This window comes from Bos indicus x Bos taurus, chromosome 7, assembly GCF_003369695.1.
Source record: "Bos indicus x Bos taurus breed Angus x Brahman F1 hybrid chromosome 7, Bos_hybrid_MaternalHap_v2.0, whole genome shotgun sequence".
Classification (NCBI taxonomy): domain Eukaryota; kingdom Metazoa; phylum Chordata; class Mammalia; order Artiodactyla; family Bovidae; genus Bos; species Bos indicus x Bos taurus.
In genome coordinates this window covers 48,801,097-48,822,380 of record NC_040082.1, presented here as the reverse complement: position 1 = coordinate 48,822,380, position 21,284 = coordinate 48,801,097, and the positions used below count along the sequence as shown (strand labels likewise).

General features: G+C 52.0%; 1 protein-coding gene across 4 annotated transcripts in view; it reads left to right on the top strand.

Annotated features, from left to right (window-relative positions):
- SYNPO (synaptopodin) overlaps positions 1 to 21,284 on the top strand; it is a 57,747-nt gene that overhangs the window by 8,450 nt on the left and 28,013 nt on the right. For 2 of the 4 annotated variants that reach the window (XM_027545938.1, XM_027545937.1), the window contains exon 2: positions 10,605 to 11,263. In XM_027545938.1, coding sequence (XP_027401739.1) covers positions 10,867 to 11,263 — 397 coding nt within the window. In that variant the 5' untranslated portion in view covers positions 10,605 to 10,866. Of the gene's footprint in view, positions 1 to 10,604; positions 11,264 to 16,229; positions 16,722 to 19,610; positions 19,628 to 21,284 lie in introns of those variants that run through there. The other 2 variants (XM_027545939.1, XM_027545941.1) reach the window with 2 other exon arrangements.

Below are 21,284 nucleotides of genomic sequence, written 5' to 3'. Positions count from 1 at the left end.
TTCAAAGATCTTTTCACCAGTGTCTCTCCTACCCCATTCAGCTTGGGGACTCCCTCAAGAGCAGCCTGCCAAGGAGTTTCCAGGCTCTGCTTATTTACCGCCAGTGACAGGGAGCTCAGCACCGATGAGGTAAGAGATGACCCAAGGGTATCACTCAGCCCAGGGTCAGGTAGTCCCCCGATAGCTCATTTTTACTGAGTACTTTCTCTGTGCCAGGCATATTAAATCCACAAGAGGCAGGTACTATTATTATCCTAGTTTGACAGATAAGGAAACCGAGGCATGGGGAGTTGTATAACTTGCCAAGTTCTCACAGTTGGTAAGTGGTAGAACACAGAACACAATTCAAAGCCCAGGAGTGTGGCCCTAGAGAGCCTGCCCTCCCAACCTGATACCAGTGCTGTCCATTGAAATAAATGCAAGCACATATGTAACATTTTCTAAAAGCCACACTAAAAAAAAAAAAAAAGGTGGGAAAAAAGGAACCTGAGAAATTTATCTTAATAATACACCCACTTGAATCCAAAATAGTATCATTTTAGCATGTAATTAATCTAAAAAAGTCATTCATGAGACACTTTACATTCTTCATTGGGTTCTAAGTCTTGCAAATTTGGTGAATATTAGAGTACAGCTTAATCTGAACTCATCACATTTCCAAAGCTAAGCAGCCCTTGTGACTAGTGGCCACCGTACTGGACCTCACAACCGAATACTAGACTGCCTTTCAAGGTGCTTGCTGTGCTATATCCTAGAGCATAGGAAGCAGCCAATAAATGTCAGGCACTATGATGATTATTTTTATCATTGCTTGTTGTTGGTGATGGTCCAGGGGGAAGCTGGGCTGAGGCCCCAAGCCCTTGGCATAAGCACTGCTGTTTCTATTCTTAATGTGAGTCCTTCCAGCCAGCAGCTTGATGTCTCCCAGGCTAAGCCAACTTGTGTGAGCCCTTGGCCTGTAGGTCGAGAAGAACCAGCCTCATTCTCTCTAGGATGGGAGGGAAGAACCAGGCTGAGGTCTCCATCTCCCCAGCTGAGAACCACATGAAGTGAGGCCTCCTTGGGGTTTGTAAGCCTGTGGTCCGTCTGCCGTGGTATGTGGGGTAGCCAGGGTCACATCTGGAAGGGAGAGTGCAAAGGCCCCTCTTTCTGGGTCCTTGGAAGGACCACACCTTCTGTAGCACCTCCTGTATGTCTTAGGCAGACTAGGCCTTTACACAGAACAATCAAACAAATCCCCACCATTTTTAAAGTTGTTTTTCCATGAGACCCCATGAGTTAAATGGAATAAGGATAAGGGGTCAGCATGGTCCCCATTCCTCTGAGATCCCTGGATAGTTGCTGAGCACTGGCAGAGTGGTTCCCAAACCTAAATTTCAAAACCTACCAAGCCTCAAAGGTTGTCATCAAATTGGCCTAGGGTGTGGCCAGGGCTCTGGGATATGTAAAAGATCCTATCTGCCTGATCTATCAGGCAGACAAGTTTGGAAACTGTTGTGCTAACCCTTTGGGGCACCAGCTCATCTAATTCTCACAGTAGCTAGGGTGCAGGTGTGGTTATAGTTCCCACTTTACAGACGGAAAGAAGCTCACAGAGGTAAAATAACCAGCCCAAGTTCAGACAGCCAGCAAACAGGCTGTCTAGGGGTTTACCAGCAATGGTCTTAGCCAGTGGTGTACAGTTAAATGTTTAACAAAATCACTGGACAGTGACTGCAGCCATGAAACTAAAAGACACTTGCCTCCTTGAAAGAAAAGTTATGACAAACCTAGACAGTGTATTAAAAAGCAGAGACATTACTTTGCTTACAAAGGTCTGTATAGTCAAAACTATGATTTTTCCAGTAGTCATATATAGATGTGAGAGTTGGACCATAAAGAAGGCTGAGCACTGAAGAGCTGATGCTTTTGAACTATGGTGTTGGAAGAGACTCTTGAGAGTCTCTTGGAAGCAAGGAGATCAATCCAGTCAATCCTAAAGGAAATTAACCCTGAATACTCATTGGAAGGACTGATGCTGAAGCTCCAATACTTTGGCCACCTGAAGAGCCGACTCGCTGGAAAAGACCCTGATGCTGGGAAAGATGGAGGGCAGCAGGAGAAGGGCCGACAGAGGATGAGATGGTTGGATGGCATCACTGACTCAATGGGCATGAGTTTGATCAAACTCAGGGAGACAGTGAAGGACAAGGAAGCCGGGCGTGCTGTGGTCCATGGTGTCACAAAGAGTGGGACACAACTTAGAGACTGAACAACAACTACTCTAGAGGGAAAAAAGCCCTGATTCTTAGCATTTGCCTATATCCATGGTGTAATGACTCCCACCACAGCTCACTTCGAGCTACCAAAGCGATGTCACTGAGCACAGAGTTGGGAAGTGCTTCACACAACTGACTTTTGTGTCAGTAATGGGATCCAGCACATGGCTGGGCCCAGGCGCATGGTGAAACGGAAGTCCTGTTGAGTGGGAGGCAGATATGGTAGCAATTTGCTGAATTTTTAGTCATGGAACACTTCCTCAAATGAAACATTTGAAAGCCCCAATATTTCCAACACATAAAAAACATATGTTATCAAAAGTAGAGGTTTATTTTATGAACTTAAATGATAATATCTTGCTTTTGTTAAACTAGGTGAGCCCCAGGGCAAGGTGAGGACTTGTGAGCCTGGGCAGAGTAGAAGGTGTAAAGAGCAGCCTCTTCTCAGAATCAGGAGCCTTGTGGGCCAGGCCCACTGCTGACCTCACTGTCCGTGTGGCCATGGGCACATCCTTGCCCCTCTGGGCCTCCATCTTCTTGTGTGTCCCGGAGGAGACTTGACTGCTCACAGGACCCCTGGGGTGTGGCCTTCCAGGCTGGCATTGGCTCTGTCGCACCCCCTGCCCAACCCCAGCCAGCCTTGCCCTGTATTTATAGCCATGACTTCAGTCTCTCCGGTTCCACTGAAGCTAGTTCCCAGGCCACATATTTATAAACCCAGCAGGGCAGAAATAGACGTGACGCACAGAGAACTTGGCTGACTTGGTGAGCAGGCTGGATTTGGTGTGTCCGATGGAATGGACTCAAGCCCCCAGTATCCCGGGTACCAGGACGCACGGGAAATTCAGAGCTGGAAGGGCACTTGGAGACGCCAAGCCAAGCCCTGTGTGTGTATGGCTGGGGGTCACCAAAGCCAAGGATTGAAGGGCTGTGTCCAGGGGTGCAGAGGGCATGGCAGAACCAGGCCCATTATGAAGAGATTTTGGCTTTGTGCAAAATGGCTCTCCTCAAACCCTGGGGGACCTTCCCCCATCAATGAGCATGCCAGGTAACTTTCAGGTACCAGCTTGGTTTTTTTCCTGCTCTGGGACCATGAAAAGAGATTATCCTCTCTCAGCCTCTGTTTCCCCATCTGTTAAATGGGAATAGTAGTAGGTACCTATTTTATAAAGTTGTTATGGGAAATAAACAAGATCATACTTGATATCATATACCTGGATGGTGCCCAGCACACAGTGTTCAGTTAAAGATGGCCCTTGTTCTAATTATATCCTCAGTCACCTCTTAACAAACTTAACAGTTATAACAACAGCAACTGCCTCTTCACAAGCATCTACACACATTAACTTATTTAATCCTCACCACAGCCATAGGATATCATTATTATCCTCAAAATCATGGGATAACATGTGTTTCACATACAGGAGACCCTCTATCCACTTAATGAACTTGGGAAAGAATTTTCTCAAAGAAATAAAGCTAATATGTGAAATTGCATTTTTATATACTGAACCATAAAAATACTCAATCCTAAATGGTAGACAGGTTCTTAGCAGGACATGAAGGTTCTAAAGTGGTGAATGATCGAATAATCAGAATGTTAGCATAAGACATATCTCAGGGGCTTGCAGGATTTGTGTTCCTGAGTTTTCCATCTAATACGGATTGTATGTATTTTTAATTGCATATGAGAATTCAACATAATAGGGAACTTGAGGGACTTCCCTGGCAGTCCAGTTCAAAGCATAGTAAACTTGAAATACATATGCATATAAATAGAAGACAGCTCTACACGTGTGTGTGTGTGTGTGTGTACATATGTATGATAGCACTACATATATATGTTTTTGCCACACTGCCACGGTATGTGGGATCTTAGTTTCCCAACTAGGGATCGAAGCCATGCACTCTGCGATGGTACCACAGAGTCCTGACCACTGGGCCGCCAGGGAAGTTCCAAGATAGCATCGTATTAATGCCCCTGTTTTTTCTGTCCTAATGATACACACACTCTCCAGTTCCCTTTTCTGCTTAATTATTTTTCCATCACACTTATCACCCTCTGACATATTTATTTATTTTTCGTCAATCTCAACTAACACGTGAGCTTCACGTGGGCAGGGTGCTTTTCTCTCTCTCTCTCTCTCTCTCTCTCTCTCTCTCTCTCTCTCTCTCACCGTGTACTGCCAGGACTTAAAATAGTGGATGGTGCAGAGCAGGCGTTCAGTAAATATGTGTCAAAAGAATGAATGAGTAAGCGACACTGTGCGTCTCCATCTTACAAGAGGGCGACTGGAATTCAGTTCCAGTTCAGAGTGGCCCAGCTATCATGGGGCTTCACTGGGGCCTGGCTGACACTCCTCTCTCCTGAGACTAGCCAGTGCATCTGGTTCAGGAGTTCTTCCCAGCCCCTCACAGCCACCCCTTGTCAAGGGACAGTTTCCTAATGCTTCTGGAGCTCTCCCACAGGATGCTCATCCAACACCAGCTCCTCATGTCCCAGGAGTAGGATGGGAACCTGGGGAGGAGGGAAATGGGGAGGAAGGAAGAGCAGTCGGAGCAGGCTGGGCAGCCAGAGTGGTGAGAGCTGCAGGTCAGACAGGAAGACAGGAGGCCCTGATTGGTCAGTCTGTCCCACAGGTCTGGAGGGACAGGTCAGTAACATTGGGTCACATTTGCACATCTTTGGGGACTGACTCTGCCCACTGGAAAATGCCTGGAGAGGGCACATCCAGTGAGGATTTGGGGACACCTACAACCTTGCATACTACCATCCCCACCAACCACTCTGCCTTTTTCTGTTGGGAAAACTGAGGCTTATTGAAAGGAAGTTATCCTTCCAGAACACAGAGCAAGATAACTTCAATTGGTGGGCTTCCTCAACCTCACCAGTTCTGGAGGTTGGAGGGGTTTGAGATTCTCCCTTTGGAGTCAATGGGTAAGAGACCCCACTCCAACCTTGGCTCCCACCCTCTCCTGGAGACAGAAGCACTAAGGCAGGAACATACTCTCAGCTCAGACACCTGCGGACCACAACAGCTCTCCTCCTAGTGGCCGAGAGAACTCAGCTCTGGACAGTCCAGACAGTAACCCCCACCTCAGCCCCGATGTGAGGTGCTGCCAGATGGGTGTGGCAGGTAGGTGCACCCTGAGCCATCTGGATCAGTACTGGATTACCCCTTTCCCCAAGGTGACTCCATTTTCATCCCTAGGCTGTACAGTTAGTACCTCAGTCACACTCATTATTACACTTGATAAATATTTATTGAGTGATTCCTGTGTACCAGGCTATGTACCAGGCATTAGAGATAGTCTTTCCCTTCTCCCCCTCCCATCCTTCCATCCTTCCTTCTCATTCATCCATTTGTTTAGTAATTACTTTAACCATTAAGGCAGCACATTCTATGGATATGAGTGATATTTGGAGCTAGACTATCAGGATATGACCCCTGACTCAGTCACTCACTAGCTGCGTGAGCTTGGCCAGTCACGTAAGTTCAATTTCCTTATCTGCAAAATGGGGATAATAATAGCATCTTCCTTACAGGGCTGTGATGAGGGTAACATGAGTTAACGCACACTAAGTGTCTGGAATAGCACCTGACGTAGTAAACACTTCATAAACTGCAGCTATCATCCTTGTCATTGTTATTATGTGCCTGGCCCTGTGCCAGGTGCGGAGGAAGTTCTTCCAAAATGCTGCTCTCACAGGGATGCCTGCACGCCAGCTCTAGTTCCAGCCTCCAGCTTCTGCTCTGGCCTTGCTGCCTCCAGTTCCACCCCCAGAACAGGGCCTTGCACTGGCTCCCCCAGCCCGACAGGGCTACCCTCTCCATCACCTCTCAAGACAGCAGGAAAGAATCCAGGCAGCTGAAGTCTGTCACAGTTTGACCATGTTCTGTCACCTCCCTTGGCCCTGCCACACATGCCTTAGCCTCTACCTATTCAGGCCCTTGTGGTTCTCCAGGTTCATCCTCAAATGGTCCTGCTTTCTGGCCTTCACTGGGTCTTGATGGACGGAGTACTCTCGACTCATCAGAATGCCAAGCACTTCCTGCCAAAGTCCGTCAAATTCAATTGAAACATCATCCTTCATCCCCAGGAAGCCCTCCTTCCTTCCCCTCAGCCAAGAATCATGAGACCTGCCTTTGAATCTGCATTTCCCTTTGTTTGCAACTTTTCTTTATCCCATGATCAATGGGGAGCCACAGAAGGTTCCTGAGTGGGTGAGCAGCACACTCAGAGATGTACTTTAGAAGAATGGACCAGATCCTACAGAGGATAGATGGAAACAGGGAGAGTTTGCAGATGGGGAGGCCAGGGATGGTCTTTCAGAGGAATAAGAGTTTAATCTTCCTAGACCTCTTCTCCCCTTTCTGCCTACTCTAGTCTCTTCCTTACACAACCAGATCCTGTGATTTCCCCAGCATTGACTTAGTAAGTCAGAGGAAAAGTCAAAAGTAGAACCCCAGGCCTGAGCCTGCAATGCATCCACTTAAGCCCTGACCCTCTGGATCCCCTCACTCCGTTTACTTCCTCTGCAGCTGCAAAAGCAGGCTGGGGGCCCTGCAGATGATGGAGAGTCAGGGGAGGCCAGACTGGGCTTTCCATTTACCCAGCCTGTGAGCCAAGCATCCCTAGAGCCCCACAGGTGAGCAGCACACAGCCCTGGTCCCTCATCCACTGCCGAGTGAAGAAGGAGCCTGTATTTCCCTCAACAACCCTGGGAATCTGGCTGTGTTTTCATCTGTTTTACAGAAGGGGAAACCAAAGCTCACAAAGAGTCGGGCAGCCAACGAATGGAGGAGACAGAATTCAAACCCAGATCTGATTCCAAGGCCAGTGCCCTTCCCCCATGACACAAGGAACAGCAGAAGGGACTATGAGGCTCCGAGGGCATGTTCCTTGAGCCCATTCATGGCAGAAGCCAGCCACAGGAGGAGCCCAGGGAGATCCCAGCAGCAGACCCTCTACAGCCTTGGACAGAGGCTGTAGAGATCTGATGCTCAGCTCGGCTTCCGGTCCTGGGGGCCCTGCTTGCCCTCATGGGAGGTCAGGGGAAGGAGGACGGGACCACTAGGGAGGCAGCAGGGGTTATGTGAGGGGCCAGAAGCAGGTGACTTGACACCTGGGCTCTAGCACCAGGCCTGCATCTAGACTTTCTCTACAACCTGGGTGGTCCCTTTCCTGTTCTGGGCTCAGAGCCCCCTCTCCGAGGTAAGCACTGTGGGTATGCTGGACTGTCAGCTCTGTGCTAAGGCTGGATGGCCTAGAACCTCGGCCTGCGTCCAGAGCAGGGCTGTGGCTTTTAGCGAAGCTGATATTAGAGGACCTCCTCTCTTGTCTGCTGAGACTGGAGTGGGCTGTCTCCTGCCCGTGGTGGAGCCCATACCAACAGTGTGCTATGTCTGAGCACAGCCTCAGGGGCCCTGTGGGGTGTTGCAAACTAGTCTGAATATGTGAGTAAGAGGACAGGGGCCCAGCAGCTCTGCCACTCACTGCCCTGTGACTCTGGATGCTGAAGGTACCTCTACGTGCCTCAGTTTCCCCCTCTGTAGACAGCACTCACGCAGCTGACTCAAGGGAGTGTCAGGTCAAAGCCCTGGCCGAGCACCAGCAGATGCTCAGTAAGTGGTGGCTGCCATTATTGTTCTGGGTCCCAACACCCTGCCCTGGCCCCAGGCTCCCGAGTAGGGTGGGTATTCCAGGGCTTGGGCCCACACGGGGCCTGCCCAGACCCCCCAGCTGGGTTGGGAGTCTTCCCTCCTTGGGAGGGAGACTTGAATTGGAGTGCTCCTGCCAACTCCTCCCCCCCAGCTTGGCAGTGTGAAGACAACGCCGGCCAAAAATATTTGTGTGGGTGGCGGAAAGTTAACTTTTCCGCCTCTCTTTTCTTTCCTGGAAACCGTGGCCACCGTCAAATAGAGCAAAACAGAAGCAGGCGTAGAGTGAGGCGAGGCCCCGTGGGGCGTCAGAGGGAGCCCTGCCCCCCTACACCCACTCCCGCCTCCTGCCATCTGGCTCTCTGGTGGGGCGGTGGCAGTGCTGGTGGGGAGAGCCGAAGACTTAGAATCATGGCATCCCATGATGCCGGCGTTGGATGGACTCTCCAGCATCATCTGGCTTAAGCCCACCATGGTGCCTTTGCAAAATGACTCCAGAGGGCAGAAAGCACCTGCCCAAGGTCTCAGAATTCTCCTGGCCCTGCATGAGATTCCAGATTCTTTGAAACTGTAGTGGCATAAATCTGGCAGCAGCTGGTGAGTGAGAAGGAATTTGGAGACGAATGAGACTCTGGAGCCTCTATTCTCTGGGTCCATCAGGGCCAAGGTGCCAGATCCAGGTTCAGAGATCAGCCTTACCAGTTGCTAGGTGTGTGACCTAGGCTGGAAGTCACTTGGCCTCTCTGATCCTCAATTTCCTCACCTCTGAAATGGGATAATAAAAACAGTACCTCCCTCCCAGGGTTGTTCTGAGGATCTCTTTCGATAACCTAAGAGAATAACCCAGTGTGGGATAGGTGTTTAATATCCTGAGTGCCCATTCTCCTCCGAGCAGAAGGTTGGCTTCTCTGTACTGATTTCCCTGCCACTGAGGCTGCTGTAACAGGTGTCTCTTATCTTTCTGACTGAGGTGCCTGTTGGCCTCTCCCTGGTTGGCACTGATATGCTGCAGCACCTGGGAACATACTTATCTTTCCTCTGGTCTACCACACTCTGCCAGCACAGCTCCAGCCAGAAGCCAAGGCCTTGACCTAGCCTGCTGAGGTGGGGGATGCCTGGCCCTGCCTGTGGACAAAGGCTTGGCCTCCAGGCACTGCAGCAGCAGAGGTCAGCCCAGGCTCTAAGGTTGCCGATGTCCACAGTCTTTCACGATTCTCAGGATTCTCACCATCCATGGGCGTGCAAGGATTTTCCCCTCCCTGTTTTGCAGTAGGATAAGAGAGTTATAGAGAGTTCAGGTTCTCCCAAGTTCACACAGCTAAGCAGTGGTGGAATACGAGATCTGGTAACCAATATCTATAAACTTCAAGGTTTCCTCCCAATGCAACTGGTCATCGACCCTGTTGTAAGCTCTACCTGCCTGTCCTGGGCCATCCGGTCCATCCCTACCCGGGGCCTCCACAAGTGATTTTCAAATTCTTGTCTCCAAACTGGAACTATCGCCTGCTCTTCAGGCCTCTATGTGGAGCTGACCGTGTGCATCTCCCCCGGAAATCCCAAACTGAATTCATCTCCCTGCTCCCCTGAACACCTGCTCCTTCCCATTTATCCCTGATCTCTATTAACGAAATCACGCTGTCACCAGAGTGACGAACTGGGCTGCATCCTAGCCTCCTCCCTCTTCCTCCACACCCACTCTCCATCTGCCTCCCAGCCCAGCCAATTCTTCCGCCCAAGTTTCTCTCCCATATCTCCTCCTTGCATCCCTATAGGAAGCCTCCATCCCCTCTCTCCTGGATTATTCTCATTTTTAACATTTATAAATGATCATACTGTTATTATTATTGGCCCTGTTGTCATTCACAGCTCCCCCATCCACAGCTCCATGAGTCAGAGTACCATATCTTCTTTATCCCCATTGGGTTGTCAGGACTTTTTGTGGTGTCTGAAATGTAAATAGGAGCTCAAATTTTTGTGTGTGTGGAATGAAAAGAATAGTTGATATGTATTAAGTTATGACTCTGAAACAGTCTTAAAACCCTCTGCAACACATTTTCTCACTTAATCCTCATTGCAACACTGAGATGGAAATATTACAGTTCCTGTTTTACAGATGGGGATGCTGAGGTTCACAAGGTCATGTGGCTTGTTGCCCACCACACAGGTGGGATTCTAGCTCAAAGCCTGGGCAAATCAGGGCACCACATCCCTTGGTGCAGAGCCTCCTCAGGGGGTTGTGCCCCTAGTCTGTACCCTCTGCACCAGCATTCCTGTGATTCCTGTGGCACATGTACCTTTGGGCCACATGAGAGAAATTTTTCTAGGAGGTGCCCAAATAAATATTTTTAAATAACTAGATATTTATTTAATGGGTATTAAGGGGGGAAATAACTTAGCACAACATACTTGTGGTTTTCTGCAATTATTGCTTAAGATAAGCCTAAAATAGTACAAGTTATTTAAAGTTGATTTATGGGAAGATAATAAGCAAATAAAGTGTCAGGTGGCATAAGGGTATAGCAGAAATTGGGGATGTTGAATGACTAAAGCTTGGGACTTTCCTGCAGACACGTGAGACCGAAATCCCAGTCAGTTCTCAGGGTCCCCCTAAAGTGGACTCAGAAATTCCGCCTGTAACACCCAGTGAACCATCTCATGCACTGTTTCTTTTCTCCCTTTGCAGATAGATCGTCTTGAAGGGGAGGCCTCACAGACAAGAGACAGGTTAAGAAGGAAGCCTTGGGGGTCCATCACCAGCCCCCGTCCCAGCCAGGAAGGCTTGCAATTGGACCCCCTTCCAGCTCTGTGAATTGGCTGAGGAAGGAAGGGCAGCCAAGAGCCAGAGAAGGCCCCAAGAAGAGCAGAGACCAACAATCACTCAGGCGCCTCTGCCCAGCCCCAGTGCGGGCGCCAGCTTCTTTGTGTCCGTGAGGAGAGGCTGAACCATGCTGGGCCCCCACCTCCCACCCCTGCCCCCGGCACCCAGCGAAGGTGGGTCTACCCCTTGCGCCTTTGGGGTCCCTGATGGCAGCTACAGGTGTCTGGCCTTGGAGGCCGAGGAGAGCGGCGGTGAGGAGGGCCTGCAGGGAGAGGCAGGGCTCACAGACTTGGAGGAAGACCAAGTGGCCAGCAGGAGTGGGGACAAGACCTGCAGAGCCACCCAAGGGCCGCCACAGCTTCCCAGAGCCCTGGGCACCCAGCCACCCAGCTGCTCCAGGGAGGCACGAGGGGTTTCCCAGCTTGACAACAGAGCCAGTCAGGCCGGGGACCCCGTGAAGTTCCGGCAGGTGATGACAGCCAGCCTCAGCCCCAGCCCGGGGCCCAGGGTTGCCCAGAAACCAGGTAAGCTCATGGCCCTTTTCCCCTGAACTGCCAGAGTCATGGAGGACCCCATAGGTGCTCAACATGTACACACACCTCTGGCCATATTTTCCCATGGTACACAAGAGACCATCCGAGTCCTGTGGGCCTGCACAGACTAATAGCCGTGGAGACACAGGGGAGGCTGTGCCATCCGTGTCATTCCAGCTGGACCACATCTAAGCACACTCTTGGCTCTGCCAAAGACAGCACGTGAGAAGGCTGTGAGAGAAAGCCACGTTATCATGCTTAGTTAAAAAAAGCCCATCGTTCACTCTTGTCTGCCTGTTAATCGTTCGTGGTAACAAATGACCTTGGAGTGGGAACAACTGATGGGATGGGACCATCTCGCTGAACACACTGAGTGCCAGCTAGTTGAGGGTGCTGGGGACGCAGTACTGGGTCACACAGGTGTGGTCCCTGCCCTCATGGGGCTTTTGAGGTAGAGACTGAGCCTCTGGTCTAAACAGACCTCCTGATCTTACAGGTGGGAAACTGAGGCCCAAAGTGTGGAAGAGACAGCTCCTGGTCAGCCTGTGGGTGGTTGAGTTGAGCCCATATTCCTCATCCGGGCTTCAGTTTTCCATCTGTTAGAGGTGACAGAGGCACGTCACTTGGACTGCAGTGAGGACCCAATGACAGTGTGTAGGGGAGAGCTTGGTGAACGTGGCATGAAGGAAGGAAGGAAGGATGATCAATTTCCTATGGCGGCAGGAGACAGCTGAGCAGGGCGGGACAGGGAAATCCACACTGAATCACCTCCACTGCCAGGCCCATGGAAACGCTGAAGTGGGTCCAGATGGGAGGACGTGAGCCGGGCCATGCTCACTCAGGCATGAGATGCTGCTAACAGATGCTGGGGCGCAGGGCATGTGGGGGACCCAGGCCTGGGAGGGCTTGTGCGTCAGGAAACTGAAGGAGCACTTCATTTCTGTGCAGGCGTTGCTGACACCCAATCTGGCATCTCACCAGCCTCCTGCCCACTCTCTTTTCTGAAATAATTCTCTCCAGGGTCTGACCAACCCCCATGGCCACCATTTCCTATTCCCTTCCAACAGGGAGCAGGGAGGAGGGGACTTAAAACCAAGGAGGGGACTTCGATGCATCTAGCGCAGGAAGGGCGGAGGGTCCCAGGAGGATCCAGCAGCCTTGAACTTGGAGACAGGCCTCCAGGTCCCCTAGAGCTGGGAGCCCCAGGATCTGCTCCCTCCCCTCTCATAGACCATGGCTAGGGTCAGGAGACAAGGGTGGCAGTTCTGGACCCCCTCAAATCCTTTCCCAGTTTCTTCATCCATGAAAATAAGAACATGAGCCCCATCTACCTCACAGAACTATCATGAGGTTGCAGGGTAATTTAGATAAGCATGTAAGGGATGTTGATAGCAACTAAAACAATCACCATCAGTTCAACAACACAATAGCTATTATTTGTTGAGCCCTATGTGCCAATTCCACTGTGCTAAGAGCTTCACATGTATCACTTCATTTAATCACATAACAATTCCCTAAGGGACATACTGCTACTATCTCCATTATACAGATGAGAAGACTGAGGCCCAGAGATTATAAGTGACTTGTCCAAAACTCCCAGCAAACAAGCTCTAAGGCCATAATTCAGTCACAGTGTTTTGCATGTGGGCTTTGCTCTTGGCTACCACTGCATTCTGAATCTATATGGGAGAGTGTTGGGGAGAGAGTTGTCTGCTGACATCTTGGAGGGGAAGAGACCGTGTATGGAGAGACAACCATTAATGGGTCCTGATGGCTTCTCACATGGAGCTGGTCCATTTCATGGTATCTCATTCTTGTTGATCTTACTCTGGCCTTTCATGGTAGGTTTTATTATCCCCATTGTACAGGTGAGGTAACTGAGGCTCAGAGACTTAAGCCCAAGGTCCTAGTCAGCACTGGAGCTGAGACTATGATCTTATTCTTCTTGCTCACAATCTGGTTCATTCTTCTCTTTAACATCCAGCCAGATGGTTATCTAGTTCTGTCCTGAACATTTCCTAGGACAGAAGAGGCAGGAGTGACCTCAGGAGGATGCAGTGGGCAGGGAAGACTTCTCAGAAGTAGAGGCAGAAAGGAAGCTGGGTCTTGCAAGAGAGCAGAAACCTGGGTGGTCTTGGGTTGGAGCCTACACTAGCCTTTCTGCTCCTTTGGGAAAGGGAGTGGCCACAGTCCCTTCTCTCTGCCTGGAGATCCAGAGGGAAGAGGCCTGTGGGGCTGCCAGGTTATTAGTGGATTAGGGCTTCCTTTAAAAGCTTCCTCCCATTATTGCCAAAGGATTATAAGCATCTTCAGACAATTGCATCCATCCTTCCACAATTATACCTGCCTCTCTTGAGTGCTCCCTGAAAGTTTTAAGCATGGGCCAAGGCATCTTCTGCATTGGGCATCCAGCACTTGGGATAGGTGGGACCCAGTGCCATTTCTCTAAGGCCTGGGTACCAACTGAGCAGGGTAGGATGGGGTCCTTAGCAGGCTGGAGGGTCAGGGGATGCAAAGAGATGAAGTGGGCAGCAGACTGCAGCTCAACTTTCTTGCCATCAACTACTGCCAACTTGAGAGAAGAAACGTGGGAAGGAAAGTTACCTAGGGCTCCTGATCAGCGCTGGTTAGTCTATAGCTCACCAGAGAGCCCCCTGCTGTCCTCTCCACAAAGTCTCAGCTGATCATAACTGGCAGGGCTTATTGAAATTATTCTATAGATAATCTTGTGGAGATTCTAAAGTCTAGAGATGGCTAGTAGCTTGTCCAAGGTCACTCAGTAAGCTGGTGGCAAAGCTAGAGCTGGAACCCAGGGTTTCTACCTTCCAGTTCAGCTGCCAGGCCCTGGGCTAAATGCTTTGTGTGGGCTATTTCGTCTTATCTTCTAAACAACCCTAAGAAGTGCACGCTTTTCTTAACTGTTTCACAGATGAGGAAACTAAGGCATAGCAAGTTTAAGTGACAAGTCAAAGTCTTAGGCTGGTGGGTGGAGGAGCTGACATTTGAACCCCGGGAGGTCTGGCCCATGCTTTCAACCACCCTCTGTGCTGCACTGTCTCCATGGAGACAAGGCAGCAGGCTGTTTTTCACCCACGGGGCTGGGGAAGGTTGGGCTCTGGGGGATGGTGGGGGATTCTGCCAAGCCATACCCTCTCCTCCCAGGGAGACCAGGGATCCACTGCCAGTCCAACCCCTCCTCTGCCCAGGGCTTTGGGAGACCCACCTTCCATCCTCTCCAGGCATTGTTTTTGGGGGCCTGGGGTATCGGGAGGATTTGGAGACCTTCCCAACTCTACTGGACACAGCTCTGAGCCTCTGGGGTGGAGATGGGGCTATGGATCTGGGTTGTCAGGGTAGCCCTGCCCCTGGCCACGTCTATCCTGTTGAGGTAGAGGAGTCAGTGTCCATGATGAGAGCTAACAGTGGTCACTGGGCTAGGGACAAGGCCCTTGCTCCTCAGGCCCGTGGAAGAGAGGCCAGAGGCAAGGCCCCACCTACTCCCCTTCCCTCCCTTCACCAAGGTGACCATAATAGGGGTGATGGTATACAGGCAGGGATCACAGGTTCACGTATACTCACACATGTACCCACACATACACACTCACACCCCCTGCAAACATAGGTACAAGCAAGTGATGTCTACACACCACGTTCTTATGCAAATACTCATGGGTATATATTCACATCTGCACACATGTGCATACACGTACTTGCTCTCAGATACCAACACACCCGTGCATAGGGTAGGCATTGGAACATACCCTCCCACAGACCCCTGCCTCACTCATGCAGGTCTAACTTTCACATGTGGACACATTCATCAAATTTGTATACATAGCAGTCCCATCAGCAAACATACAACCACACACATTCCTTCCCTTAGATACAGGTTAAAAGCATGTTCTTCTCTCCATTTTCTTTTGCTCACACACCTACACTGTGCAATCTCTCTTGCAGGCACACACGTTTTTTCTACAGGCATATCCACTCTGCACACCCACTGTCACACGCCCACATACAGACCGAACCACTTTCTGTCCTTCCTTTTCTCCATCTTTTTCACTTTCATACCCACCCACGCAGTAATCCTAGCCTCCCTCCCTCTCTCTCTCTGTCTCCCACACAGTTTGTTTCCTGGTTTCTCACAGGCTGGGCTGTAGCGCATGCACTCACAGAGCTGGCAATATCCTGCCTGATGCCATATCCCCCAACCCCGTCAGTGCCTGCTCCCCCCACCATGCCACCTGGGGCAGCCCTGGCACAAGAGCAGCCACTGGGTCAGAGGAACTCTCTGTGGCCAAGAAGCCAAGCAGAGGGTCAGGAGAAGCTGGGGAGGGCTTGTCCTGTCTGTCAACTGACCCCATGCACTCTAAGTCCATCCGCTGAGGACAGGGGACATCTCAAACCAGGCCACTTGCGGCTCTGCATTTCACAGAACCTCAGGTGGGTGGGCTTACGTCACCACATTTCCAACTTCCTCTAGCAGAAATCTAAACACAGAACCCTGATAGAAAAAACATGCAAGTGGAATCATCCTGGGTAAGGGGGTGGGGTACTTGGAACCCAGGGAAACTTTGGTGAAAACCCAGGACAGCGTTTTCCAAGTGTGGTTTTGTTTCAGAATTGCTGGGGGAATGAGGGTGCTTATTATTCCAAGTCCACCGCCAGCCCTTCCACCACTGGGAGGAGGCACCTGATAGTGAGATCTCAACTTTCCACAGCATCCCTACTTGATCCTGATGCACGATGACCCCGCCATGGGCCTCTGAGCATCACTGCCTCTGTTGTTGCTGGCTCACCAGTTAAGTCAGCGGATGGCCCCAGACAGCCTGGGAGGTGACAACCTTCCTCAATCCCCCTTTGCCTAAGTCCCACTTGGCGGGCTGGTGATATTGGAGGTGCTGTCAGTTATGGGGGACAGGATCACAAAGACAGATTTAAAATGGAGTTAATGGGAAGGACAGAGGAAAGTGGGTGGGGGTGAATAGATGCGAGACAAGAAGAAACTGAGCGAAATAGCAGCAGAATTTAGGGACCGACCAAGAGAGAGAGAAATTGAGGAAACAGAGACACACTCAAGCAGTAGAGAGTGAGGCCAGGGAGAGGAAAGAGAGGAGGAGACCCGCGGGGAGACTGCAGGCCGAGCCCCAGGGGGAGGGAATCGCACCTCCGAGGGCTGGGCGGGGCGGGAGGGGCGGCGCTAGGGCCCCGGGGAGCGGGCGGCTGGAGCTCGGCTCGCCAGCCCGCCCAGCCCTCCCGGCTCCGGGTCCCCACGCAGCCCGCTAGGCGGTGGTGGAGGGGGCCGTGGCGGAGGCTCCGAGGGGCCACCGGTGTGGGGTGGGGGCGGCGGTGGGGGGTCTCGCTCAGGGTGGGGCGCGCTGATGGACGCGGCCAGGTGCGCGGAGGTGGCGGCGCTGGTGAAATCTGGGACCAGGCGCGGAGGCTGGAGGTGAGTGAGGGGCTCTGGCCGGGCAGGGGTGCCGGCGCCCAGCAAGCCTCTCCCCTTCCCACCTGTGTCGGTCCGGGCGCCGCCCAGGTGGAGGTGCAATCTGGGCTCCAGTCCCCACAGGCAGGGTGACCTTGGCCAAGTGGTTGCTACACGCTGGGCCTCAGTTTCCCCACCTGTACAGTGGGGCGGCAGAGGAGGGGGTCTGGGGAAATCTCGAAGCCTCGAAGCAGCTCAGCGGCGGAGGAGGGGGTCGGGGGAACACCCCCGACGCCGGGCAGCTACTCCCCGAGGCTGCGTGGGAGATCCAGCCCTCGAGCCCCAAGCCGCCAGCAGATCATGGCTGGGATAGCCCCGGGCTCGCAGGTGGGCGACAGCCGGAGGTGTGAGCACCCGTACCAGTTCTGGGGAAGAGGGGAACGGCTGGTCTCGTGAAAGCTGAAAGCGGCGGGTTGGGTTGGGCTCCTTGCTGGGTTGACCAACATGGGCGCCTGTGGGGCAGAGGGAACGGCGTGTACTGGGCCCGCGCCCCCGCCTCTTCCCGCGGGCGGGGTGCCCACCGCGCTGTGCCCGCTAGGTACGCAGGATCTGGGCCCCGCAAACCGCAAACCACGCGGGGGGGTGGGGGGGGACCTGCTCAAGCCCCACCTGGGGAAATCGAGGCCTCTCCTGAGTGCCTACGGGGGCGAGGTGGAACTGCCCTCCAGGCTCTACATCACATTCTCACAATTCGCCCTGTGTGCCAAGGTGATTGCTGAGGCCGGACAGCTGAAGGGTGGGGCTCCTATCTAACTAACCACTGCACCGCCGCCTCAGCGGGCTCCGTCCAGAGCCCTGACAGGACCTTTTGGAGAACTCGGAAGAGAACTTCTCCCTCCCTCCCCACCTCCACTCCAGGTTAAAGCTAATTCTGGATGGGGACAGGACTTTCTGTGTTCCGTGGGTCTGGGTTGTTCACAAAGGACAAGAGACAGTGGGGAAGCATCATGCGAACCGGTCCCCACCCTACCCCAAGTGGCAGGTGGCACGGGAATACACCATTTTGCTCTGTGATCTTGGGGCAAGCCCCCTGCCCTCTCTGACTCCCAGTGAGAGGGTGGACGGGTGGCCCCTGAGGGGCTACCTGCATTGAAGACAGCAGCCACTGGTAGAGGCTTTAGGGGCAGTCAGAGGTTACCCCACCCTTGTCATGGTGCAAGGATTAGGATGAGATAGGATGCTGTTCAGAGGGACTAGGGTAGGCTAGGTAAGAGACTGGAAGCCTTGCAGGTGCCAGCCTGCCTGTCCCCAACCCCAGGCCTGGGCCCCATCCTGTCTTGGGGGACAGCACCAGAGACAGACTGATGGCCTCTTCCTCCTCCCAGACCTGTTGTGTTAATGTCAGACAGTGGGATGGCACCTTGAGGGAGATGAAAACACTGTGCGTGGGGCGGGAACCCCTGCCTCTGTCTCCCAGTGGGATCTTGCATTGGTTCTTCCTCTCTTCCTTATCTGTACAATGAGGGCAATGGACACAAATCACCCTAGTCTGATATTCAGAGAACTTCCCAAAAGTGAATTGTTTGCTGCTATGCCAACCTTGGCTCCCAATCGCCACTTTGCAGGCTGGTCCTTGGGACCACCTCCCTTCTCTCCAGTCTAGTACCTAAATGAAACTGTGGTTGAAATCAGGATTTACATGGTTAAAATAAGGTCTTTAACTCCTTCCTTCGCTTGTTATCTGTTACTTTTCCCCTAAGGTGAAAAAAAAAAAAAAAAACCTAAATAAATAAAGACAAAAAACCCTGTGGCATTTCTAGCCTGGCCTGGTTCCCAACTAATCCCCAGCCTCTTCAGTCAGCATTTTATCTAATCTCTCCATTTTAGAGCTGGGGAGACTGAGACCAGGGAGCAGAAGAGATTGGCTCGGGGGGTTCTGTGAGGAGAAGACAGCAGAGCCCCCTTTCCTTGGGACAGAGCAGCTCCTCGACAAGCAGGAGGGCCAGTGTAGCCGAGGAGCCTCTGGAGAGATAGGAGAAGTACAAGAGGAGCCTCCTTCACGTCTCCTCTCCAGCCCTAGTCATGTCCCATCTCCCTGGGTGACATGCGTTTCCCTGAGCCCATCCCACAGCCTTGGGCGCTGGGCTGGGCAGGGGTCAGCCCACTTTCTCCACCTGCCAGGACAGCCATGGGCCAGGGAGAACACACCTCCCGGCCTAGGGGCCTGGCCTGGGAGGCACCTTCTCCTTCAGGGCAGCTCCCAGGCTCCCAGACATGAGCTCATCGGAGCTGCTGGTGCCAGAAAGGGAGGGACTGAGGGGGAAGCAGGCCACACTGCCCAGACTGGGGCACTGAAGGCCCCTGGGGCAGTGGAGAGGCACAGCGGCCCAGGCCTGGCAGGCTCTGGCCCCACTGTAGTGTGAAGGCAAGGAAAAGGCAGGTCAGCAGAGGGTCAGCTGGGGTGGGGATGGGGGCGGGCTACATGCTGCGGGGGGTCCAGTGCAGAGGTGCAGGTGCTAGGCTGACCTCTGCCACTTGCCTGCCACGTGACCTTGGGTGAATCCCTGTATGGACCTCAGGGTCCCTGTCTAATTAGGGGGTGCACGGGTCCTTAGGCACTGGGGTTACAATAGTGATGATAGACAAGTTCCTGCCTTCAAATTGCATTTTAACTGGAGAGAGAGAGAGAAGAAAAAGGAAAGCAAAGAAATCAGCAGGACAGTTTCAGATAGATAAAAGTCATATGAAAAACAACAAAAAGCCATGTTGCAAATTTGGCGAGCACTTAAGAGGGGCTTCTTCGTGTTGGTGTGTAGGGAAGGCCTCTCATTGGAGGTGACACCTGATCGGAAACCTGAATGGTATTTGAGGGTGTGGTCATGGCAGGCTTTGTGGATTTGGCTTGTCCAGAACTTGGATCTAGAAGAATGGTAAGAATTTGGTTGGGAGGAAAGATGTTTCAGAGGATGGTAAATACTCTAAACTAAGAGCTGGGGGTGTGGAGTGGGGTGGGCATGGGCTGTGGGTTATGAAAATGCCTTCGTCTCTCAGCGCTTCGGGCTGTGGACCCAAAGGAACCCAGGCCCGTGAGGGTCATGGGGTGGCTGGGCTCTGCTGAGTAAGGCCTGTGAGTGTGAGTGTGAGCTCAGAGTCTTTTGTGAACTGTCATTGGACACTGTGGCTCAATTGCTACCCAGTGCGGCCAGAGGAGGAGTCAGCATGGGGACAGCCTCCAGGCCCTGTAACTCCAGAGGTGCACAAAATCCCTCTCTCCGGAATGAAATCTTCACCAACTGGCCGCTGCCTGAAATTCCACCATCCTAGCTTCATCTTTTCCACTCATTGAGGCAGTATAGCGTAGGGCTGTGTTGACCCGACCCTACCCTGCCCGGCCTCCCAGGGCTGCTGCAGGTGAAGCAAAATTCTGTCTACTCCTGTGCTAGCCACTTCCTGCATGCCTGATACACAGACCCTGGGGTTGGACCCCTGGACTCTCTCTGGCTTTATGGGAGATCTTGAGCGTGTTACATAACCTCTTTCGGCTTGTGTTTCCTTGTCTATAAAACAGAAACAATAGCAGACCCTATCCTGTACTGTTGTTCTAAAAATTTAATGTGAAGATAAAAATAACTATTACCTTTTAAATAGTATTATCATGTTTTGATCTCTGTTAAAATAGCAAGTCCTGGAGAAGACAGACACTCGCTCAAGACTCGTATCTCAGTGTATGTTACTTTTTGACGTTTAGCCAGAGACAGGTTTTTATAGTGGGAGGATGGGCACAGTATAGTGGCTAGGACCTGGATCGAACTTCAGGAATAGATACTTGAACACTCTGCCTCAGCTAACAGGCTGGTGGTCTTGGACAAATCATTTGTTCCCTTGGGGCCGCAGGCTTTGGTTCTGAGCTACTATGGAAGGGACTAGGAAGGATGGAAGGGGATTGTGAGTGGGAAAGAGCTCGACAGACACGAAAACCACTGGGCTGGCAGGAGGGGCAGCCACCAGGGTGGGGGAGGTGGGGGCAGGCTGGATGCGCCCCAGAGATAGGAGAGGGGGCTGACGTGAGACTGAATTACGTGAGGCTGCACATAATCCTCTGGAATAAAATCTCTTGGAGACTAAGTGTTTGACAGATAAAAAGCCAAAGTTCTTGGGAAATAGTTATCTTTTAGGGTTACTGTGCGCCAGAGTGTTTTAAGTTCTTTACATGTCAGCAACTCTATGAAGTAAGTACTGTTATAAGTACTATTACTATCAACAGTTTACAGATGTGAAACAGAGGCACAGAGAGGTTAAGTGAGCTTCCCAAGGTCACACAGCTGTTGACCGGCCAGGTTCAAAATCAGGCCTTTGGCCCCAAAGCCTTTGTGCTTAACTCCAGTACAGCATGCTCTCTCCTGCCTTATGGAGTGCCAGAGGCTCAGAGGGGCCAAGCCACGTGCTTGAGAACATAAGTCATTCCCCTCTGACCCTCATCATCCCTGCCCCCTAGGTGCTGGAAGGAGGAGCCTCCCTGGGTCTGGGGTTCTGAGGTGCACCCTTGAGCCAGCTCAGCCTCTTGTCTTCCCCTCTCCCCTCCTCTGG